The sequence below is a fragment of the Odocoileus virginianus genome, chromosome 18 (assembly GCF_023699985.2).
Source record: "Odocoileus virginianus isolate 20LAN1187 ecotype Illinois chromosome 18, Ovbor_1.2, whole genome shotgun sequence".
Taxonomy (NCBI): domain Eukaryota; kingdom Metazoa; phylum Chordata; class Mammalia; order Artiodactyla; family Cervidae; genus Odocoileus; species Odocoileus virginianus.
In genome coordinates, this window is record NC_069691.1 from 17691662 (window position 1) to 17717174 (window position 25513).

At 40.7% G+C, this 25513-nt stretch overlaps 1 protein-coding gene across 5 annotated transcripts in view; it reads left to right on the top strand.

Annotated features, from left to right (window-relative positions):
• Positions 1-25513, top strand: part of DOCK8 (dedicator of cytokinesis 8) — a 221716-nt gene that overhangs the window by 104898 nt on the left and 91305 nt on the right. For all 5 annotated transcript variants that reach the window (XM_070480398.1, XM_070480394.1, XM_070480396.1 and 2 more), the window contains 4 exons: positions 772-931; positions 2800-2930; positions 4477-4570; positions 5297-5459. In XM_070480398.1, the coding sequence (XP_070336499.1) occupies positions 772-931; positions 2800-2930; positions 4477-4570; positions 5297-5459 (548 nt within the window). The remainder of the gene's footprint in view (positions 1-771; positions 932-2799; positions 2931-4476; positions 4571-5296; positions 5460-25513) is intronic.

The following is a 25513-nucleotide window of genomic DNA, read 5'->3' on the forward strand; positions in this document are numbered from 1 at the left end:
GTAAAGAATCTATCTGCAATGCAGCAGACCCAGATTCAGTCCCTGGGGCAGGAAGATCCCCTGGGAAAAGGAATGGCTACCCATTCCAGTATTCTTGCCTGGAGAATCCCATGAACAGAAGAGCCTGCCAGGTTATAGTTCATGGGGTTGCAAAGAGTCAGACATGACTGAGTCACTAACAATTTCACTTTTTTTTTCACTTTCAATCCTACTGCAGAGTCATAAGTAAGATTCAAGCTAAGATTTATTGAACTCGATACTTTTTTTAAAATCTGAAATTAGAATGAATACTTTAAAGGTGTTGTCAACCTAATAAGGAAGTTGTAAGAAACCCTTTTAGATGTCTCTGGAATCTTCCAAGGCATCTTTGGAAAACAAGGCTCTCTTAAGGGCTTAAGAGAGGTGATGTACAGAACTTTTCATCCCAAAATTCTCTTATATGAATCCAATGCAGCTAACCCCTCAAAGAGGTATTTATTGATTAGCTAGTGTAACAAGCCCAAGTCTTTGGGGAGTTTTTTGTTTTTTTAGCTGAAGATGTATTTAATAATTAATGCAGCCTTTAACTTTCTTTAGATCCCCCCTTTTCTGTTATTGTTTCCTCATCAGTTGCACTTCTGGCCTCAGTTGTGTTACTTTTCTGCCTATTCACTCTTTTTAATCAGTACACTGGGCATTTTGGAGATGGCTGTCTGATCCATGGCAGAGGCAGTTGACCTGGTGCTAATGTCTTATGGTTTGTTTCTGCTGTCTCTTTCCATTTTCTGCTAGAGTAAAGAAAAGATTGAAAAACTAAAACTTCAAGCTGAATCCTTCTGCCAGCGTTTGGGGAAATACCGGATGCCCTTTGCTTGGGCTCCCATAAGCTTAGCAAGTTTCTTCAATGTCTCTACCCTGGACAGGGAGGTAACCGATGTGGAGTCCATGGTTGGTAAGCTTTTCAACTGTGTGTGAAGGGCAGGGCCCCCCAGTGTACAAGCCCTGAGATCAGCTGCTGATTGGTGGGAGTAGGGGTGCAGTAAGGTGGGGGAGTGGGTAGGGAGAAGCAAGTGAATAGGGTGAAACACAATTAGAACTGGAATACAAATGCTTGATTGGGCAGTGATCCCCAAGACGATTATCATAACTTTGTGGAGTTGAAATATAGTAAGATTTTTGGTTGGAATTTTCTATACAGTTAGATGCTTTAAAAAGCTAATTTACTTCTTAAAAGAAAATTGTTGAAAATAACAAGAAAATATAATAATATAGTCTATAGTGTGTTAAACAAAGGTATTGTAATTGGCTCCTAAATATAAGAGAAAGGGCTTCTAAAAACAAAACTCGTTTTTTTCAATAAAATTTTAGTTCCTTAAAGTTTGTTTGGCCAAGAGCAATGAAAAAAAGTGGTTGCCAAAATAGTATTTAGTTACTGTTCTGATTCATTTAGCATATTTCTCTTTTTCATTACATTTCATTCATCTGAATTATGAGCTTCCTCAACAGTTTGGGTTTGGAACTATTGAAAAGGGTTACAGAGTTCTCAAGCATATCTCCCCTCACCTATGGCAGAGTTCCTGTTTTTTAAAATGTCTTTGTATCTAGCAAATATTTATGTCTCCACTCACATTTCTTGGGACATTTCTCATGCATCCCCTTAGTGCTGCCACTTCTGAAATGTTGCCTTTAGCAGAGGAGTGGAGGAAAAGGTATTGTATTGCTGCTGTCCTGGAGTTATCGATGCATAATTACCAGTCAAAACTCCTGGGTTATTTCAAAAACAAGCTCCATTTTCATCCATCCTGATCTTCACATGACAATATATATAGTTTTTTTTTTTTTAATGCCACTTTCTATGTAGACCAAGGTAGCCTTATTCAAAAGAGTTCTGCATAGAAAAGGACACCTTTCAACTAGATAGTTAAGGCACAGAGCTTGCTGGATCCTCAGTCATTTCCAAGCAAGGAGAAATTAACCTGACTACAGAGACTGATTCTTAAGAAGCAACCAAAGATGCTGTGTGTTATCTTGAGCAGTGTGGCAAGTTTAGGGGGCTCAGTGGTAGCAGGAAGCTCCAATTCAGCATCATGACAAGAATTAAGGGTAAGAGAATGTTCAAAGACAGGGTTGGACCGTTACAGTTCTAAGCACTTTAACCATTCACAACAGAACCCCTGAGTTTTGGAGTGTGAAAGCAACACGATCTCCACCTAAATCTCCAAAGTGAGTGAAAAATAATCAAGCAGACTGTCAAAGAGTTCAGATTTGGGTGTGACTCCATTCTAATTACCGTTAGGCAGGTCAGCCAAGGCAGAAACTCATTTCTGCTGCCTGGTCCACACAGCAAGAGCAGAAGAAGGCTCAGATCCAGAATGTTCTTAGGCTTAAGTAGTGTGTTTGGGTCACAATCCCAAATGCCTTCAGGGGCATTGGAGTACACACCTCTCCCAAAGGAATGTAAATATAAAAATAAAACAGAACTAAACACTGTTGACTAAATAAAGCTTATTATTTAGCCAGACCCTGTTCTGGCTGCAGTTCTGGACTCTAGCTACCCTGATCTCCACCTGGGAGGGCACTGCAGTAGCTCCTGGGCTCTCACTATGATCAGAGGAAGATTAGGGGCTGCACAGAGGAGGTGGGGGGTAGGGTCTAAGAACCAGGACAAGGAGAGGGAAACCGTTATTCAAAGCAAGAATGGCCATTGTTCAGTGTTGTCAATCAATGAGTGTCAACACACTTTAGATATGGTAAAATTAATAACTGTTCTGTATTCAAACAGGAAGGCAAACTTTTGAATGACAAGTGTTTTCCTTAAAGGGAAAGCCTCTGCGGGTGAGCGAAGAACTTTGTCCCAATCTCGAAGACTTTCTGAAAGAGCCTTCTCCTTGGAGGAAAATGGGGTTGGATCCAACTTCAGGACTTTAACCGTTACCAGCTTTTTCAAGCAGGTATCCCTTCATGTTACAATGTGTCTGGAATGGTCTCTCCATAATGGCATGAGGGCAGGAGCCCAAAGCAGTAGTACATATAGTGACTAAGAGGACGAGTTAGTCATCCTCACTAATCATCTGTAAGACAGGGCTGACGGCACTTGCTTCTTGTGGCTGTTGGGGGTTGAGAGGAGATGAGACATGTAAAGTGCTTCCCAGAGTGCCTGGGATATAGCAAGTGCCAAACAAAAGTTAGCTGTTTTAATTAAGAGAAAGATTGGTTCCCATTAATACAAACTATCTCATTTGAACTGTCACGGTCAATTCATTTATTAGGCTATGAAAACAGTCTGACTAAAATATCCATTTCCCTTTTGGTTCAGGGTTTCTTGGCCCGGAAGTTGTCCGTCTCACCCCTTTTCCCAAGTGCGGGCTTTCTCCACATGCCTACTTCCTCACTGAGTATGACCATTATAGATGGTGTTCTTTGTTAGCTCAGAAACTTTTGAGACTGCTTAAAGAATGAAGAACTTCCTAGTGTCATCAAATTCATAGAGATAGAAAGTGGAATGACAGAAAGCAGAATAGGGTGACTAGGGGCTACAGGAAGGGGGAAATGGGAAGTTGTTTAATAGGGATAGAGTTTCAGTTTTGCAGACTCCAAGTATTCTGGAGATTGTTTGCACTCAAAAATGGTAAATTTTACTTGATATGTATTTTAGTACCCAAAACACAACTTGACTTATACTTAGTTTGACTCTGTTTTGAAAAATGTTCCGAAGCGCAAGCAGTTCTCATAGGACATGTCAAGGGGTTATGTAAACAAGGGGTTATGTTAACTGAAATGCAGAAGAAACACTGAGGTTTCTGTATGCCATGCCTCATGATAGAGCTCACAGGGAACTGAAAGGATCGCTATTGGGGGAATATTCACAATTGTGTTGCCTTGGGGGGCAAGGTACTTGACATAACTAAGTCAGAGTTTTCTCATCTGTGCTTAGGAACAGGACACACCTACCTACCTACCTTTCTCACTGGGCTGCTGTAAGGATCGGAACTTGGGCACATATATCCCTTGGCGGCATGCCTGTCCCGTGCAGGCACATGGAGGGTAGTGTTTATGGTTAGCTTTCTTAGCCAAAACAAAGGTGAAAAATATGAGGCTATTTGATATATGAAAAACATGAGGAAAAAGATAGAAAGATGCTCTCTCCATCTTCAGATCTTTGAAGAAAGATATAAACTAATTCTGTTTTGTTCCAGGGAGTAAACAAGTATCAGTGGGTTGAGTTATATGGGGAGGAGTTTTTGGTCTAGATCCCCAGTGGTCCTCAGAAATGCAGTCAAAGACCGGTCCCCAGGACGACTGAAGAGCCCGAGTGAGTTGGGAGCTGTAGAGAAATAATATTTGACAAGAGGATGACTAATGATTTCAGAGTTTTCTGCTATCTATGAAAGACATGTTAGAATAAAACTTAAAAATAAAAATTTTCTGAGAAATCCTTGGTCCCAACCCCAGGAGTCTGTGATGCATCTACACTAAGCCTGACTTCTCTCTTGGCAGGAGGGAGATCGCCTCAGTGATGAAGACTTATTCAAGTTTTTAGCTGACTACAAAAGATCTTCATCCCTACAGAGAAGAGTCAAGTCAATTCCAGGTGTGAATGGCTTGTCCTTATCCTCTCTGCTATGCCAAAGCTATCTGGGACTAGGCGCTTCGTTCATGTAATGCTGCAGTTTTTCTGTTAGTGAAATATAGGATTTTGCATTAGGCATTAAGGTATAGTTCTGGGGGCAAATCTGTTAATGCTTTCTGTTTTATTAAAGGGATGTTTCTGTAAATAAACATCATGCTTTATATTTGATTGCTCACTCTGAAAATCAGATAATTGTGTGAACAGAGAAGCCTCTTTTATCATATTGTATGGAACCCTTAGCATAAGAAAGCAGTGAAATGCTTTGGTGGAAGGTGAGGCTGCACCCTCCTTATTCTCACCCTGACAGCCCCGGAGGCACTTCTGCAGCTCCCTGGGGATACCAGGGAACCCACTGTGAAAATCACCAATTTCTAGTGCTCGTGATGAAGAGAAATTACTGAACTATGCACTTATGGTATGGTAGTTCTAGAAGGGACTTTAAAGATCCTCTAATGTTCTTACTTATTTTTACAATTTCTTGCTTTTTTAAGTTCTAGAAGCCAAATCTCAAAAATCGTCATGACATGCTTTTTCTCAAACTATAGGAAATTATCTGAGCATTCCAAAATTCTCATACTTGTACAACTTATCCTCATTTTCATAAAAGAAATATAGTATAGCAGTCTTTCTTGATCCTTTGTATATGACGTCTTTGCTAAGACAGGCCTGTTTTCTTCCCAAATTTAGGCTTGCTCAGACTGGAGATAGCTCTGGCTCCAGAGACCATCAATTGCTGTCTGACTCCTGAAATGCTGCCAGTGAGGCCCTTTCCTGAGAACCGGGGACGCCCACACAAAGAGATACTGGAATTTCCAATCCGAGAAGTATATGTCCCTCATACTGTGTACAGGTAAGAAATAAAGTCTCTTGGAAATCCATTGAACTAAAATTTTGAGTCTTGTTTGGTAACACTTTCATCTTTCTTTGACCTATTTTCCTACTTGCTAAGTTTTGGGGGAATGAAATAAGATGCTTACAAAATTATAGATAATGGCTGGATCGCTTTCTAAAGATGATTTATCTCAGTTTCTTTTTTTTCCCACAAGAAAAGTTACTTAAGTCATAATTGAAATATAGAATTATAGTGGACATATTCCTTCTAGAAACAAACCAAAAAATCCTCCTAAGTCATTACCTTGGTTTTCCTATGGGCAGAAGGACAGATTGGGGAAAGAGCAATGACTAAAAGAGTTCAAGTTGTCTGAAAGACAGGTTTTTAGCTCAAGATCTGCTCTGTCAATAGAATTTAGAGGAATGATAGACATGTTCTATATGTGTGCTGATAGACATGTTCAATATGGTAGCCACTAGCCACATGTGGTTCTTCAGCATTTGACATGTACCTACTGCAGTATAGGAACTAAAATTATCATTTTATTTAACTTTAATTAATTTGAATTCAAATTCAAGTAGCTACATGTGGCTAGTGGCTACCATATTGGATAGCATGGAGCTAAGACAGTAAAGGTCCAAAAGGTTAGGTTGCTTCTGTTTCTTGGAGGTCCTTCATATGGGGTCTCAGAGGGAGCTTGTCAGCATCCATCTGCCAAAAGTATTGCTGCTCATGTACTTTTATTTTGAGAAGATTTTTTTAATGAAGAGAAGAATATTACATTAAACACATTTTCTCCACTAGAAATGACATTTCGGAGTTTTGTGTGTTTTCTGTGTTTTTGTTTTGTCATTCTTTTAAACTACTAAATAGTGTTCCTTTCTGTAAAGTGGCCATATTTTTATCTATTTCCTATTTTTGTATTGATTTTTTTGTCAGTGTTGGGCTCTTAAAACACTGTGCAGTGAGAATTTTTGTCTTTGTGTCTCTGTGCACGTATATGAAAACTTCCCTAAGCAATGTGCCTAGAAGTGAAATTATTGGGTCACAGTAGTATATAGCTTCAGTTTTATTTACACCATCGATTGTTTCCAAAGTTCTGTCAGTTAGCAGTCATGCCCGCAGTGTAAAAGAGTTCTGATTCCCAAGTCTCTCTCCTAGATAAATAAACATTCCTGGGGTGCAGTAGTTTTCTGTTCTCCATTCCCTAGAGGGAGATGAGGACATGAAAATGTTTGCTATAGATGCTGTGTGTATCTTTTTAGAAACCTATCCTATAACTGGAAAACAGAATGCTCCTGGCATTGGAATAAACTTGCACCAAATGAATTGTATTCATTGTGTTCGACTTCCCCTCAGCATTTAATCACCCATGGGAGACATTTACAACTCTCTGTACTCCTTGCTGCAAACATTATCCTTAATTACATCACAGCAGGACTCAGAATGCATTAGTGCACCTACTGATTCAGAAATGTAGGAGTGCCGAGGAGGACAAGTCTGAGCGGATTACTATGGACCCAACTTGGCATCATGAGAAACAGACCCACGGGTGCAAAGTGAATATTCTTTAGCTGTTCTGTGCACTGTGGAAATGCCAAAGCCACCCCATTAAAAACCAGGTCTCTGTTCAGGAGTTATAGAACACAATACTTCTCTTTAGCTTTGGTCTTCTTTTAGCTCCCACACCACCATCTTTTATATCTTGTTTAAGGAAGGAGCATTTATGGTAAACTTGGCTCAGAATCTTACTATGTGAAAATGTTAAAGAACTGAGAGAGTATCTTGTCTGAATTTCTCATGCCGTTGTTAAATTTTTAGTGTTTCTTCTCTAGTCTACATATGCTTTGTAGTGGTTTTGATTAGGTTGGTCTTGACAGTAACCCCATCCTAGAATAATTCTTCCCTTTCTTCCATCACCACTCCCATTTCGCAAAACAGAAATGAGAGACTCAAGTCATATCTGAACCCCAAGTGAAACTGGGAAGCTGACACAGTTTACCCTTGGTGACCTCATCTTCTCATTTTTGCTGAAACTGTAACCTCATGACTTTTCTGTCCCCTCCGCTTTAAATCAAAGTCTCCTTTCAAACAAAGGTCTCTAAACTTCTTTACGTTATGATATCAATAGCAGGTGTGGTCTAAAGTCTTAGCTTTCCCAAGGCTATTATTTCAGTTGTTTGTGGTGGTCAAAAAGTTGCTAAGTCGTGTCTGACTCTGTGACCCCATGGACTGCAGCACATCAGGCTTCCCTGTCTTTTGCTATCTCCCTGAGTTTGCTCAAATTCATGTCCATTGTGTTGGTGATGCTGTCCAACCATCTCTGCCACCCTCTTCTACTTTTGCCTTCAATCTTCTCCAGCATCAGCGTCTTTTCCAGTGAGTCAGCTCTTTGCATCAGGTGGCCAAAGTAATAGAACTTCAGCTTCAGCATCAGTCCATTCAGTGAATACTCAGGGTTGATTTCCTTTAGGATTGACTGGTTGGATGTCCTTGCAGTCCAAGGGACTCTCAAGAGTCTTCTCCAACACCACAATTCAAAAACATCAATTCTTTGACACTTGGCCTTCTTTATAGTCCAGCTCTCACATTCATACATGACTACTGGAAAAACCATAGCTTTGACTATACGGACCTTTGTCAGCAAAGTGATGTCTCTACTTTTAAATATGCTGTCTAGGTTTGTCATAGCTTTTCTTCCAAAGGAGCAAGCGTTATTTAATCTCATGGCTGCAGTCACCATCCACTGTAATTTTGGAGCCCATGAAAATAAAATCGGTCACTGCTTCCACTTTTTTCTCTTCTATTTGCCATGAAGTGATGAGACCGGATGCCATGATCTCAGTTTTTTGAATGTTGAGCTTTAAGCCAGTTTTTTTCTCTCTCCTCTTTCACCTCATCAAGAGGCTCTTTAGTTCCTCTTCGCTTTCTGCTGTTAGGATGGTGTCATCTGCATATATGAGGTTCTTGATATTCCTCCTGGCAATCTTGATTCTAGCTTGTGATTTATCCACCTGGCATTTCACATGAAGTACTCTACATATAAGTTAAATAAGCAAGGTGACAGTATACAGCCTTGTCATACTCCTTTCCTGATTTTGAACCAGTCAGTTGTTCCATGTAAGGTTCAATGTAAGGTTCTAACTGTTGTTTCCTGACCTGCATACAGGTTTCTTAGGAGGCAGGTAAAGTGGTCTGGTATTCTTGTCTCTTTAAGAATTTTCCAAAATTATTTCAGTAGGGATGGCAATTTCTGTTTCTCTGAATCTTATCTAAGAGTATGGTAGGTAGGATAGCTTTTCCTGTTGATCTTGCTGTTTCCATGTCTGTAATTCTAGTTGTTTTTTGTATCCCTTTAAGGAAATCAAATAAATGAAAATTAAATTTTACCAAGCAGATCAATTTTGGAATAATTCTTTGTTTGATAGTGGATTCACATCATAAATTTGAAATATGGCATGACATAAAAATTTGATCTACCAGACACTGGTGGAGAATATATGTATTGGACCAAGCAAGGAATGCCTACAGTGACAAAGCCAGGATTCAGCTTTCCAATTTGTGTACCTTTTGCATGAACTTCAGAGCTCCCTTGAGTAGGGGGAGCTATTACATGGACACATGGCAGGTGTCTGGCCTGAAGTGTGAGTTGTGGCTAGAGTCACATTTTACAGGATTCTCAGCTGGTTAGGGTTTCTGCTTAATACCATATGAATAGAACTCAGGTCCTTTACTCTCTTAAAGGAGTAGCTGCCGTGGAGCCTCAAATAAAATTGGTCTGGGATAGACTGAGCTGCCTTCCTGCCCTCGGCCTCCCTGTCCTCCGACCTCTTTAAGTGCCTCGTTTAACAGCCCTGCCCCTCCAGGTACCCTCAATCAGGGTCGCAGTGTTGCCCACTGTGGGCACCACCATTCATGCTGTATTCTCTGTGGCTGCTGCCCTGCCTCCCCTCCCTAATGCAGATTGCTTTGAGAAATAATCTATTGATAGACCAGTTATAGAAGAACTGGGCCAGGCTGTGGAAGCATCCCCATGAACCAAGGAAGGTCGATCACGCATACAACAAACACTTGCTCTGAGGAAGAGATGAACTTCTAGAGCCAAAAGTACCCACTCCAGGAATGGCCAACATCTCCTAGACCAGGGGCTGGGGCTTCCGCAATGCCGTGGGCAGCCTCTGTGGGTCAGACAAGCCTGTCCCAAAGCAGACCCTCACCAGAGCTTTTTCAAAAATCACAAAAAGGACAGTCATTCTGAAAGCAGAGCAGAACAGCTGGAAAAATTAGGTTGATAAACAGGATTATCCAACTCTGAGTTTGGCATTCTTTTCTCCATGCCCAGATTAAGAAAATACTGGTTGTTAGGCCAAGAACACATCTGAACCGACTCCTGGCTTATTTTCCATGTGGCCCAGCAGCTGGTAACGGGAGATGCCAGCTGCCTGCTGATGGAGGCAGGTTTTCATCCTGCCTTCTGCGGCCTGAGGCCAAGGCCCCGCGAGGGCTTTAAGGGAGTTTTATCCTCTGGCTGTTACGGGAGTTTGTGGGGAGATCACAGGCGCTGAGGTTGTAATGAGCTTGTTAAGTTCCTTGCCGTCCCTGTAACTGGTGATTACATTAGAGAAATCCACATAAAGTGTGTTTTCATCTCTCATCCCAGCCCCCAAGAGCCTCTGAGGTCTTTTTATCCAATTATCAGACTCACTGTGGAGGACTGTGCTTGCTGAGAACAAGCATATCAGTTAGAACATGATTTCTTTGATGGATAATTAGCTGTTTTCAGGCCGCCTCCTTTTTAGCTGAATATTCTCGGACGAGAAGTCTGTCTTCTCAAAGCTCGCCTGCTCTCTGGTCTAATAGGGAGGTGCCTCATGAATCACAGTGGCATTCTGAGGAACACTGCCAGGCTTGCATCCTATGGGGCAAAAATAGAATGGTGTAGGATCAATGTACAAGCTGGTCTTGAATGACGAACTTGAGTTAAAATTTAGTGAATAGCGTTTCTAAGGAAAGGAATAAACGAGAAGTGATTCTGGCTGAGGTGTTTAGAAGGAGTCAGGGCATGGAGAATGGATGGCATCCTTGAGAGGAGCTTCATTTTGTCCAATCTGAGCGCAGCTGTGTCTCTGTCCGGAGTGGATCTTTTCAGTCTTGGGCGGGGGGGGGGCCAGAAGGGTAGTGTGCCTCAGAGTTAGTTTGTCGAGCTTTATAGAAATGCAGGTGTCCAGCCCTACCTGGAGACTCCCATCCAGGAGTAACACCCTTCTTTGAGAATCAAAGCCTCTCCTCCCTCCGTTTCATGGTCACTCTTAATGAATTCTTCTACTCCTTGGAGCCATCCAAAGGCCCCCAGTGAATCAAGTCACTGGAAACTGAGGGAGGGCGCCTTGCGACTTAATCCTACTGACCTTGAAAGCATGTGCCTGGATCCCAGGTAGACGGCTTTGGCAAAGAGCAAGTACTTGTCTGTAAGGAATCTGCAACGCCCAGAAAACCTCTCCCTGTGAGGACAATTTTTTTTATGGTATAATGCTCCTCAGATGCTGTAAGTATTCCAAGGTTATTGCTAATCAATGATTCATAGTGTTATAATGTGATTGACCCTATCTAAATCACCATCAAAACAATGCCTTACTTAAATAACTATTCCAAATAATAACTCCCCATCCTTATTTGTTTCTTTAGTTGTTTGAATTTTACTTTGGAATAGGCAACCTATTCTAATAGTTCAGTATTTTAAAAGTACATGAAAGCACAATGAAAATTCTCTCTACCACGCTTGACCTCCAGCTGTACAATTCCCCTCCTTGGCAATAGTCTATGTGTGTGTGTATCTGTGTGTGTGTATATATATGTATATATATTTGATTTTATTCATTTTTTCCACAAAAATTATCGAATGCCTTCAATGTTCCAGGTCCTTTTCTAGACACTGGAGAAATACTAGTGAACAAAACAGGTGAAAATTATGTACATTTCACAGCTCAATCCTATTTTTGGCAATTGGAAACAGCCATTTTAAAAATCAGTTTCTTGTTTATCCTTCCAGAAATAAGCTATGTATGTCCAAGCCAGTACAACCCTGCATTTTTCCTCTCAGAATGCAAGTATAACATAATCTTCACACTTTGATTTCTCACTGAACACTATATTGTGGAGAGTACTTCCATATGAATAGAGAATGACCTTGTGCTTTTTTTAATGCCTGCACTAAATCTCATCATATAGGTGTATCACGATTCATTTAACCCCAGACTAATGAGAATCTTAAGCTGCTGTTGATCTTTTAGCATTATAAATGATGTTACAATGAAGAACCTCATATAAACTTTCACACATGTGCAAATATATTTATTGTATAAATTCCTACTTTTCACCCTTTAAAAGTGAAGTGAAAGTGTTCATCACTTAGTTATGTGCGACTCTTAGCAACCCCATGGACTGTAGCCCACCAGGCTTCTCTGTCCATGGAATTCTCCAGGCAAGACTACTGGAGTGGTTTGACATTCCCTTCTCCAAGGGATCTTCCCAACCCAGGGATCAAACCCTGGTATATCACAGTGCAGGCAGATTATTATCTGAGCCGCCAGGGAAGCCCTTCACCCTTTAAAGGAATGTCTAACCCTATTTTAGCTGGAAGACAGCCCCAAAACTAAATCCTTGATTTTTCTAGACTTAGAAGGGAGTTGTTTGTGGAACATGAAGCTTATTGTAAACAAACCCTTTCTTAAAGAAGTAGTGGTGACAGCCCAGGCAAAATCTAATCATTTGAATTGAGTGAATTCCTGGTGCCAAAATTATCCAGATAATTAAATCCCCACACTTTTCTCTGGCAAGTTGGTCTCAATAATAAATCAGGAGCACAATCCCCACTTTTCTGATGCTTTGGTCTAAACTTCAGTCGTCCTTTTTAGAAGAATGAAAACGCCCCGAGGGAACTGATTACCTAAGGTTACTTAGCAACCTTGTCAGGTTTTGCCACGGTCTCTTTGCAGTACAACATTTAGCCACTTGAGGGCAGAATTTACTCACTTTCTAGATTGAGACCCACCTAGGTATCTTTTCCATTTCAAAGCAGATGGAGTCATGATTTGTTAAAGGAAAATAGGCATTTTGTTTTTTGCCCTTGAAGCATAGGGCCAAGAAAGACTGGGAAACTATTCCAGTGTCCACGACATCACTGTTGGCACTTTTTGCAAAGAGTTTTCTCTTACCCCGTCAGCTTCTTTCATCATAAGTCATACCTTAGAAATCTGGCGCTTTGTTTAAAGATAGGCTGGATAGGAGGCTGTGGAAATATACCCTGTGGTATAGAGAGAGTAGAATCTCATTTGGGGGTTGTACTGTTCATTATACATACTTACACATCCTCCCCTCCCCACTTCAAATATAAAAATAAAAGAATGTGGGTCCATCACCAGTAATGAAATAGTGCTAAGGAGGTTCTGTGTACACTGATGTCATTGATTGCATAGGTCACAACCTCTCACTATCTTTTTCTTATATAACGTATTTATTTATGGCTGTGCTTGGTCTTCACTGCTGTGCTGAGCAGGCTTTTCTCTAGTTGCAGCAAGTGGGGGCCACTCTGGTTGCAGCGCTCCGCGTTGCAGTGGCTTCTCTCGTCACGGCGCTCGGGCGCTCGGGCGTGCAGGCTTCAGCGGTTGCAGCTCACAGACTCTGGAGTTCAGGCACAGCAGTTGTGGTGCGTGGACTTAATTGCCGCGAGACATGTGCAGTCTTCCCGGATCAGGGATTGAATGTGTGTCTCCTGCCTTGGCAGGTGGATTTTTTTTTACCACTGAACCAGCAGGGAAGCCCCGTTTAGTCTGTAGTTTATACTCATTCACTTTGAGCCCATCATGCTTTAGTGTTACTGCCTGTAAACAACTGTCCGAACAAAAAATCCTGCTCTGTTCATTCACTTGGCATGAATGTCGTTTCTTTTCCCCCCAGTGATCCTTTACATAGATTTCAGCAGGAGGGTTCATGAAGCATCCTGTTTTTATAGGGGGTGGGAAGGTAAGGTTGGTGGGAGCAGAGAAAGAGTGATGAAAGGACAGTGAATCTGGGGCTGCTTTTGATGATGATGATGATGAATAGTTAGCCTAGATTAGAAGCAGCTTCCTAAAATTCAAAAAGCCTTCTTTCTTTGATTTCCCTACTTCTGTTAGTTTTTTAAATTATTATTTTAAAATTAGCTCTTTGAAGTGGTTTGTCTTCTGATGAGCCGTCCTTCGGGGAATTGTTCCATCTTATTTCTTTTGCCATTTGGGGGAGGGAGGAATCTTCTCTACTGTTCGGTTTTTCATTCTTTGTTCTCACTTTCCTGTGCACTTTATGGAGCCACTCCTCCCGTGAAGTGTTTGGCCACTTCTCCAGTAGTGATGTCCTGTGGTTTTAAGGCCTCAGACAGTCTGCCCTTGGCCTCTCTCTGCAGAAGCCAGAATGCCCTGGGGTTTTAGGTGAGGGCAGTTCAGGCTGGTCCCACAGCACAAAGTAAAATAGAACAGTGAGTAGGGAACGGCTGAGTTTTGACAGTGTAAGAAGGTAATTTTTTTAAAAACTAGGGCTTAGCAGTCACATGTCATGTACCTTTTATAATTAAAAAATGAATTTCATTTTTCCACTGGCCTAAAATCCAGAAGGGTTATAAAGCTTTCAAAACTGTGCTATTCCACCTCACCTCTGTAATGTTCTTTGTTTGACAACCTTCAAAATGTAAACTAAGAACCATGTAAACTGAGTTCCACGTGAAAATATAAATATTACAGTTTAGTGAAGATAAAAGTTGAGTGAAGTTGAGTTCCTCAACTTACTGGCTCATTTTAATTATTTTTAAGAGATTTCCATGCCTAGGCTAATAATTATATATTTAATAAGAAGACCATCTCAAAGACCTTTTCTCATCTTTTCCTGGAATTACATTTTTTATTTTTATTTATTTATTTAACAAAGGAACATGCTTTTTAAAAATTAATTTTTATTGGCGTACAGTTGCTTTACAGTGTTGTGTTAGTTTCTACTGTAAGCAAAATGAAAAGGCATACGTATGCATATATCCTCTCCCTTCTGGACTTTAGAACATCCTTTTCTAAATTGAAGCATGAGTGACTTACAACATTAGATTAATTTAGGCTCTGGGCACAAGAGCCCAGAGAGGGATCCATCTTCTGTGGCATGCTCTCTAATGTCTTCTTCCAAAGTTGAGTTGAAATGAAACCAACTCTAGCATGAAAACCTTGTGTATCCCAAGCCAGCAGCTGTCAAAGCACTGCCTCTTTCTGTTTCTAGGTCAGGGAGAAGTGAAGTTCATAACAACAACTGTTACTCAACCCTCCAAACGGCCTGGGAGCAGGCACAGCCCCTTGTGGACCTATCCTGGTGGGAGCGTGGGAGCGAGAACGCTTCCCCTCCTCTTTCCTCACCCTCTGTCATAGAGCAGGCTACCTGTCCTTTGAAAACCTTGCCACTTAAGCAGTGCTTCTCACCCTGAGTAAAGTTGATGCAATCACCTAACCAGGATTTTTGAGCCCCTACCATATGCCAGGCACAATTCTTGGTGCTAAGAGACAAAGAGGAGAAATGACTACCTCTCCTTGGAGGAATGACTACCTCCTTGCCTCCTTGGAGGCAAACCCCAGCCTCCTAAAGACACCAAAATGGCCCACAGCTGAGTTGATCTATGGAAAGACACATGTGCAACTTTTTCCTGCAGTCACCTGAGATCTTGCTAGTTCTCCCACCTCCAAAACCCAGACAAGCCTTCTCCCTCACGAAGTACCCAAAGCAGGGATATGTTTCTAGAAGTTGTTGGGGGCATCTGAACAATTTATTTCTTAGTAGACCTGCTGTTTCCTCCAATTCCAATATTTTCTTCAACATGAACCAAGACATCTGCCAATATTAAAATCATCAGGCATTCTAAACGATAGTATTGATTTATTCATTGGCTTTTTTTTTTTTTAATGAGTAGGGAGCTAATAAAGGTTCTGCCTCAAACCAAAAGAAAAAAATTCAGTTTCAGCAACAGCAAAACTTGGAAATTTTCTTATATGTGTATGAATTTTTGTCAGTTGGCAGATTTGTTTGAGGAAACTATTTGCAAAGCCTGGAAAAAATGTGTTCCCTTTGCCTCTCAAAAGAATATGCAGGTTGGTTCATGTTAGCTCTCCACATGACAGTCCTGCCTCATGACCTTTTAAAAAATATAACCCAGATTTGGCATCAAAGTGGTATCTTTAAACTTAAATTTTAAGTCTCTCACAAAGCCAAATATCATTGAAATGTTTGTTTTATTGGGGGGAAACTTTCATTAAAACTTTTATGTTCCTAAGGAAAAGGAAGGTGTTTGTGGTAGGTACTTTTTAGCATTCTTCTTCACTTTTATTTGACCTGTCACAGCCTCTTTGAGAAACATTGATTAATTCAGTGAACAGAATCAAAATGAGAGCTGAAGAAAAATTATTTGTACATTTTTAAATGCTCAAAGTTCTGTAGTTAGTAATTGGATGGGCTCCATGAAGTCTACTTTGCTATTAAGATTATTTTCTCTAGGTAGTCATGACGTTATATCCCATCAGTTCAGTTCAATCGCTCAGTCATGTCCGGCTCTCTGCGACCCCATGAATTGCAGCACGCCAGGCCTCCGTGTCCATCACCAACTCCCAGAGTTGACTCAAACTCATGGCCATCGAGTTGGTGATACCATCCAGCCATCTCATCCTCTGTCATCCCCTCCTCCTCCTGCCCCCAATCCCTCCCCCGCATCAGAGTCTTTTCAAATGAGTCAGCACTTCACATCATGTGGCCAAAGTACTGGAGTTTCAACTTCAGCATCAGTCTTTCCAATGAACACCCAGGACTGATCTCCTTTAGGATGGACTGGTTGGATCTCCTTGCAGTCCAAGGGACTCTCAAGAGTCTTCTCCAACACCACAGTTCAAAAGCATCAATTTTTCGGCGCTCAGCTTTATTCACAGTCCAACTCTCATATCCATACATGACCATGGGAAAAACCATAGCCTTGACTAGACGGACCTTTGTTGCAAAGTAATGTCTCTGCTTTTTAATATGCTATCTAGGTTGGTCATAACTTTCCTTCCAAGGAGTAAGCATCTGTTGATTTCATGACTGCAATCACCATCTGCAGTGATTTTGGAGCCCCAAAAAATAAAGTCTGACACTGTTTCCACTGTCTCCCCATCTATTTCCCATGAGGTGATGGGACCAGATGCCATGATCTTAGTTTTCTGAATGTTAAGCTTTAAGCCAACTTTTTACTCTCCTCTTTCACTTTCATCAAGAGGCTTTTTAGTTCCTCTTCACTCTCTGCCATAAGGGTGGTGTCATCTGCATATCTGAGGTTATTGATATTTCTCCCGGCAATCTTGATTCCAGCTTGTGCTTCTTCCAGCCCAGCATTTCTCATGATGTACTCTACATATAAGTTAAATAAGCAGGGTGACAATATACAGCCTTGATGCACTCCTTTCCCTATTTGGAACCAGTCTGTTGTTCCATGTCCAGTTCTAACTGTTGCTTCCTGACCTGCATACAGGTTTCTCAAGAGGCAGGTCAGGTGGTCTGATATTCCCATCTCTTTCAGAATTTTCCACAGTTTATTGTGATCCACACAATTGAAGGCTTTGGCATAGTCAATAAAGCAGAAGTAGATGTTTTTCTGGAACTCTCTTGCTTTTTCAATGATCCAGCGGATATTGGCAATTTGATCTCTTGTTCCTCTCCCTTTTCTAAAACCAGCTTGAACATTATATCCCACAGAGAGGCAATAATAACCCTGAGATACAGTTAAGAGACAGAAATGTTACAAGGTAAAGTATTTTTAAAGGAACCCCGTGTTTAAATATCAGTGAATACATAACATACTTTTAAAAAATGTACATACTCGTATTAGTTACTTGTTGTTACTTAACTGAAACTTTGCAGCCTGAAACAACAGACAGTTGTTATCTCACAGCTTCTGTGTTTTATCCAGATGTGTTTTAGCTGAGTGCCTCGGACTCAGGGCTCTCAAACGGCCATGGTCAAGATGTTAGTCAAGGTTGGGATCACCCCAGGGGTCAGCAAGAGGAGAATTCACTTCTGAGCTCACTCATGAGGTTGTTGACAGTGTCCACTGAAAAAACGATGTACAACTTGTGAGCTATGAGTTCAGTTTTATTTGGGGCAAAATGAGGACTTCAGCCCAGGAGGCAGCACCTCAGTTACCTCTGAGAGACTGCTCCAAAGCAGCAGTGGGAGGAAGTCATATATATATATATATTAAAGTTTTGGTGAAGGGGGAGTTGAATACCATTGAGCATTCATTTTACAAAAAGTTTGTTGCTAAACCTGATGTCACCATGAAGGGATTTCGTGCTTTTCTAGATACAAGGAGATTGGGATCATAAAATCTCTTCCTAAAACATCTATCTAAAGACCTGTCCCACCAAATTGCCTGGAGCACAGAGTGCCCTACTCCACTCTGAACTCCCCCAGGGGGCGTTGAAGGTCACCAGCTTCAGCAGTGCAGGGTTTAGTCTCCACAGAGGCAGATTGGCGGATGCCTTTGTTGTTCAATTGGTTGGTCAGCGACCATCTTGGCACGTATCAATTTGTAGTTGACAACAGTATTCAGTTCCTCTTGGTTTGTTAAGCTAAGGGCCTTTTTTTTTTTTTTCTTCCATTTATTTTTATTTGTTGGAGGCTAATTACTTTACAACATTGCAGTGGTTTTTGTCATACATTGAAATGAATTAGCCATGGATTTACATGTATTCCCCATCCCGGTCCCCCCTCCCACCTCCCTCTCCACCCCATCCCTCTGGGTCTTCCCAGTGCACCAGGCCTGAGCACTTGTCTCATGCATCCAACCTGGGCTGGTGATCTGTTTCACCCTAGATATACATGTTTCGATGCTGTTCTCTTGAAACATCCCACCCTCGCCTTCTCCCACAGAGTCCACAAGTCTGTTCTATACATCTGAGTCTCTTTTTTCTTTTTTTGCATATAAGGTTATCGTTACCATCTTTCTAAATTCCATATATATGTGTTAGTATACTGTAATGGTCTTTATCTTTCTGGCTTACTTCGCTCTGTATAATGGGTTCCAGTTTCACCCATCTCATTAGAACTGATTTGAATGAATTCTTTTTGATGGCTGAGTAATATTCCATGGTGTATATGTACCACAGCTTCCTCATCCATTCGTCTGCTGATGGGCATCTAGGTTGCTTCCATGACCTGGCTATTATAAACAGTGCTGCGATGAACATTGGGGTGCACGTGTCTCTTTCGGATCTGGTTTCCTCAGTGTGTATGCCTAGAAGTGGTATTGCTGGGTCATATGGCAGATCTATTTCCAGCTTTTTAAGGAATCTCCACACTGTTTTCCATAGTGGCTGTACTAATTTGCATTCCCACCAACAGTGTAAGAGGGTTCCCTTTTCTCCACACCCTCTCCAGCATTTATTGCTTGTAGACTTTTGGATAGCTAAGGGCCTTAAGTCCTCACTAGCTGTTGGCAAGAGATCCCCTTGAATTCCTTGCTATATTGGTTTCTCAGAAGAGCAGTTCACAACATGGATGGCTTGAGAATAAGCAAGAGAGAGTAAGGCGATAGAGCTAGAGTCTTTTTGTAATGTAATCTTGCTTAGATTAGTAGATTAGAAAAGTTTCTAGTTAGAAATGGGTCATTTAGGTCCAGCCCACACTCCAGGCGAGGGAACTTTGGAGGGTAAGAGCAGCGGGAGTCGGGCATCATTGGGAGCTGCTTTTAGAAGCTGCTACCAGAGTTCTTAACCAAGCTACCAAAAGCAGAGGCACTCCAGTTGTATGAATTGGAAGGAGTGTGGGGAGGTGGGAAGGTGGGTGAGGGAAAGTGGTTTACTTCCCACAACGCTGAGGACCAGGCTCCCTGTGGAGAGTGTTCCCATCAGCCTGGTATATTTCTAGGACATCTGCAGTACATTCTCCCTGTAGAAAATTAACTGCTTCTTCACACATCCTCTAAGGTGAGAGGAGTCCGCATCCCCAGCCCTCACTAACACACCTTCCAAAGACACAAGCCTATTATATGAGACAACGTGTTTTTGTTTTTGTTTTTGCTTTTCACCCAGGTTAAAGCAGATTTCCCAAGTTGTCTTAGATTCAGAGTAGTAAGGAAAAAACCCTAAGTTGTATATATTGGGTTAGCCAAAAATTTCGTTCCGGTTGTTCTGTAAGATGTTACGGAAAGAACACAAATTTTTTGGCCAACCCAGTTTTAAGGAATGGGGTCATTTATCCTGTTTCCCATCATGTAGCACCTTACCTACCCCACAACCCCTTACACCCCACCACAGACTCGCCTCTGAAGCATCTGTTTATATGTGTGTGTATATATATATACACACATGTATAATTTATATAAATTTTCTGAGTGAAATGCAAAATATAGCTGTGGAAGGGAGAGTTTTTCAAGATATCTGAAATGTATATTGCTAAAGTAGTTCCAATCTCTGCTTGTGTAGAATTAAATTAATGTATTATATTACATTAATTCACATAAATAAATAATGTAATGTATTTTCTATTCATCCAAAAAGAAACCCACTGAAAACAGTATTCTACTAAACCAACTGAAGCTTGACTTATTTAACAAATTTCTGAGCCCTCCCAAAGTGAGACTCACAAAGAATATGCAAATAGCTTAGACCTTAAAATCACATCAGGGGTTCTATGGTGTTAGCTGGGAGTTGGAAGAGCTGCAGTTATCCAGTGAACATTTTGACTATATTGTCAGTGTCAAGTTTAAGGAAGTTATAGAACGAATTTCGAAATAGAAAATCTGGATTTGGAAACTTGCTCAGCTTCCCCTAACTTTGTCATTCTCCATCACACCCAAAGCAACTGAGGATCTTCCCCAAAACAGTGTCTCATGTTAATAATTACCCCACAGTCCTTTTGTGTGTGTGTGTGGCATATGGGGTTATAGTTCCGCAGCCAGGGATCAAACTCATGCCCTCTGCATCAGAAGCAAGGAACCTTAACAGGACCACCAGGGAAATCTCCTGTCATCCTTTTTATTTCCTTTCTCCACTCACACTACAGTCCATAAATCTAACCTTTTTGTAAGAAGAGCAGGAACTGAGTAAACTAATTCATACTAAAGTGGGAGTGAATGATACATAAACCACTTAATATGTTCAATCTGCTAAGCAGAGTTTCAAAAGTATTTGGTAACCTGGGTATCTTAACTGGTACATTTCCAGCTAAACAACGTTTTTTTTAAAAAACTTTTCAAGCAAAGTTGGAGAGAGTTTTATGTTTTTCTTAAAGCAGTCAGTTTTCCCCAGCATGTTTCAAATGCTTATGTATTTGTGATTCTTTTCATTGGGAACTTCATCTAGATAAAACCTAAGACCATAAATATCCCAACTTTCCCTTTAGGCCTTTTGTGATTGAAAACTAACTGAACTTTTCCTCAATAAGTAAATGGTTTTTATGGAGAGCTCAGATGCTTTTAACTCTTTCTAAAAGGTAGCATTCTCTTTGTCCCAGCTTGAGGTCCTGCTTTATTTTATAAGAATACTGGCTTACCAAGCTCTCACTAAAAAGCAACTTTTAATCTATCTCATAAAAGAAGGGATGGGAAAAAAAAGAAGGGATGGGGAAAAAAAGAAAGGATGGGGATTGATGTAATAGAAAAGGTAGTCTGAAATACAGGAGCTGTGAACAGTTAGTTAGTTCATGTTCAAAGACGGATTCTTTGTAGATATAATAGGTATTCTATACAAAGACCTCATATTTGATGTTCAAATTGTAACCCATCAATGAGAAAGTGTCGACAGTTCCTCCCCCACCCCACCCCCACCCCTGCCCTGTAAGTCTTTAAAAGTGGTGTAATGACAAGTCCTAGAGTTTGTTGTTGTTTTCTGTTTCTCTCTCATTGGATTTCTGGTTTTGAGTGTACTAATTTAACGTAACGAGTGTGGAGAGAGCATGTTGGATCATTGTAGTGTTTCTAAACAATATGGTAACATCTTGTCTCTGGTTTCTTAACTGCATTTGCTTTTTGTGGAGGTGATGGGTAGAGGTCCCCAGTGTTCAGAATACAATGCCAGCGTTTATCCAAGACGTTGCAGCCTAGCCCATGGAGCCCAGAGGTGACTGAGGGACAAGCCGCTGTTCTGACTCATGCCCAGAGCCGCCTTCCGTTCTTGCGCTGAGGCAGGCCGCCTTGTGTGGACTCTGGCTGGCATCCTACAAGTTGCACATTCCATTTCTCTTGCTCTGATTTCTGAGGGTGAAACGCTCCCTTCACCGTACACATTAGGGGTTTTCTTCTCCTTTCCATTTTTCACTGATTCCTTTGTGAGTTTGTGCTTTCATCTAGAGTATTAGAAATAGGAATAAACATAAATTAATGGCATGAGACCATGGAATGACAAGACAGGACATACCAAATATTTTATTTTTATGCATGTATTTATAAACATTCTCATGCTAAAAAAGAAAAAAAAGTATGTGAGGCAGATTACAGAGATTGTATAACAAGGTATAAAATTTCTGGGTGAAAGGAAATTTTGGAGAATATACCAGGTGCTAAACTCTGAGGTTTCTAACTTCATTTGCACTCAATGTATTTAAAACACCAAAACCTCTATCTAACACCTTAAGGGACAGTACTCACTCTCATCCTTAAGTTATTTTAAACTTTTTAAGCTTTTATTTTAAACTTAAAAAAAAAACTCTTATAATTTTCTTGAGGAAGCATCCTTTAGTGCCTGTAAACAATTTGATAAAAGACCACCTTATGATAAAGTTCTGGTGAGCCTCATTGTTGACCAAAGAAACTGTTTACTATTGTTCTTAGAAGCAGCAGTGGTTATGGGCACAGGATCTCGTATGAGCTTCAGGGCACCTGGATTTGCATTGCACGTGCCTTTTGCCAGCTATCACCTTGTGCAGGTTATACAGCCTCTCTCTGCCTCAATTTTATCATCTGCCTAATGAGGCTAAATAGCAGTACTGTCATTGGTACTATTAGCTACTGTTAGAATGGTGCCTGCACATAGTAAGAAATACATGTTGTTAGCTACCTTTGCTATTACATCTAAAATGCGTTTTTCTGGCAGTGACATGTGAATGACATACAAAACCACCTCTCCAGCTTCTCACGTTGCATAGATAGCTCAAAATAGTATCTCTAGATTTGCTTTTTCTTTGGAATGCTTGAATAAAAGACATCAGATAACTATAAGATATTACTTATGTTAGTAGGCATTTGAATTTCATTCTGCTCAACTCAAAGTCTGTTGCTTAAAAGAAGTAAGAGCCACTGGCCTTTTTCTATAGTTTTTGAATGAGGGCATCTTATTCATACAATTAGTTTGCTACATTTCCACTTCAGCAAGTAGTTTATCAATTCTTTGGTTCTCTCTTTGCAAAAACGGTTAGAGAGGGAGAGTTTTAAAACACCAGGGAAAGAAAAAGAAATTACTTTGAAATTGCCAAAGTAGTTAGGTTGAAAGTGTTTATTTAGAAACCTGGAGAGCTTTTTATATCGAAAGCTGTTTCAGTAGTGTTGCATCAGGAGAGGTAGGTTCCAGTTTACTGTCCCATCTACTTCAATCCAGTGCATATTGCTAACGGCCTGCTATTAAACCAACTCTTGTGTCTCTAGCTATAAGGAAGCTAGTAAAACAGAAAAACCAATTTATCTGATATTTTATTCATCCTTTCTCCCATTTCAACAGCCATGTTCCTTTTAAGCCTTCTCAAAGCACCTGTGCTGCTGCTGTTTTCAGTCACTGCGTTGTGTCTGGCTCTTTGTGACCCCGTGAAGTTCAGCATGCCTGACTGCTCTGTCCTCCACTATCTCCTAGAGTCTACTCAAATTCATGTCCATTGAATTGGTGATGCTATCTAACCATCTCATCCTCTGCCTCCCCTGTATCCTTCTTCCTTCAATCTTTCCCAGCATCAGGATCTTTTCCAATGAGTTGGCTGCTTGCATCAGGTGGCCAGAGTAATTTAGCTTCAGCTTTAGCAGCAGTCCTTCCAATGAATATTCAGGACTAATTTCCTTTAGAAGTGACTGGTTTGATCTCCTGGGATTCTCAAGAGTCTACTCCAGTTTAAACGTATCAATTCTTCAGCACTCAACCTTCTTTATGGTCCAATTCTCACATCCATACATGACTACTGGAATAATCATAACTTTGACTATACAGACCTTTGTCAGCAATTAAAACGTATTAAGATGTATCCATTTCCATATTAATTACATATACCTAATGTGTAATTTTATAACAACCTGCAAAAATGGGGGGGGATTTTTTTGCTTATTGTTAAACTTAATAGAGTTACTGTCAACTGATAAAATGTGGCATTTGGTAAGCCTTTAATTTTAATTTAAAATTCATTAATTTTTGTTTTGAGGTTTTACTTTTTATATTTTTGAGTTAATCATTTTTGAGGGTCTCGGACATTTTGGTAGAATTCTGAGATGTTCATAGATCTCAGGCCCTGTGTCTATCATCCTGCCCACAACCGATGCCCAGCCCAGGGTGAGAAATCATCAAATACTTGCAGACTCAGAAGAAAATGGATTTTAATGACTCAGTGAAACTGAAGGAGTGCCCCTACAGAAGGAACATTTTGCCATTTTCTGAGAGATTGTGAGGGAAAGAAAAGGATGAGAGAGGGTGTATCAGAAAGATACAGAAAGAGAGAAACTGAGGGACACTGAAAGAGAATCAGAGACACATACATGTTTTAAAGACAGAAAGAGAGAGAGGAGGGAGGGAAGGAGAGAGGGAAAAAGTGAGCACCACCGGGAGATACATGAGAGGCATCAATTGAAAGATGGAGAGAGAGACCCGGAGAAATTGATCCTTTCTTTAACATGTTTTCAGATCTCACTGCCCTGCGGAGTGTTTAAGGTTGCCCTGTAAAGTCCCCTCAGCTGTTTTTTATAGCCTTGATAGGAAAAGAATCTTCATTTGTATCATATCTTGCAATCTTCTAAGTTCTTCTTGAGTATCATTGCATTTGAGACTTAACTCCAGCCTTTTTATTACAGGTGAGGAAATTGACTTGTCCACCTTCTATTTGTAGAACATTTGGTAGTTTTTTTAAGATAACTATTTATTTATTTAGGCTGTGCTGGGTCTTTGTTGCTCCGCCTGCTCTCCTCTAGTTGCAGTGAGTGGCGGCTATTCTCTCGGTGTGACGTGCAGGTTTCTCATAATGTGGCTTCTCTTGTGGAGCACAAGCTCTAGGGCCCTCGGGCTTCAGTAGTTGTGGCATGTGGGCTCAGTAGTTGCAGGTCCTGGGCTCTAGAGCCCAGCTCAGTAGTTGTGGCACACGGACTTAATTGCTCCTTGGCATATGGGATCTTCCGAGGTCAGGGATCAAACTTGATTTCCTACTTTGGCAGGTGAATTCTTTACAACAGAGCCACCAGGGCAGCTCCCTTTTGTAGTTTTTTTATTTTATTTTATTTTTTTCATTTTGTAGTTTTTTTAAAAGGATATTCTCGCTCAGAATCTTACCTGATGAGGGTCACTAATCATACAAGCTCACCTTCCCTGGTGTAAAAGCAGCTTCGGTTATATCATTATCCACTCTCTGTCAATGGACATTTAGGTTGCTTCCATGTATTGTTGTAAATAGCGCTGCAACGAACATTGGGGTGCATGGTATCTTTCTGAATTATGGTTTTCTCCATATATTTGCCCAGGAGTGGGATTGCATGATCATCTGGTAGCTCTATGTTTGGTTTTTTAAGAAACTTCTACGCTGTTTTCCCTAGTGGCTGTACCAATATACGTTCCCACCGACAGTGTAGAAGGGCTCCTTTTGCTCCATACCCTCTCTCTAGCATTTGTTATTTGTAGACTTTTTGGTGATGACCATTCTGACTGGCGTGAGGTGTGGCCTCATTGTAGTTTTGATTTATGTTTCCCTAATAATTAGCAATATGTAGCATCTTTTCATGTGCCTATTGGCCATCTTTATGTCTTCTTTGAAGAAATGTCTTTTTCGATCTTCTGCCCATTTTTTTAATTAGGTTTTTTGCTTTT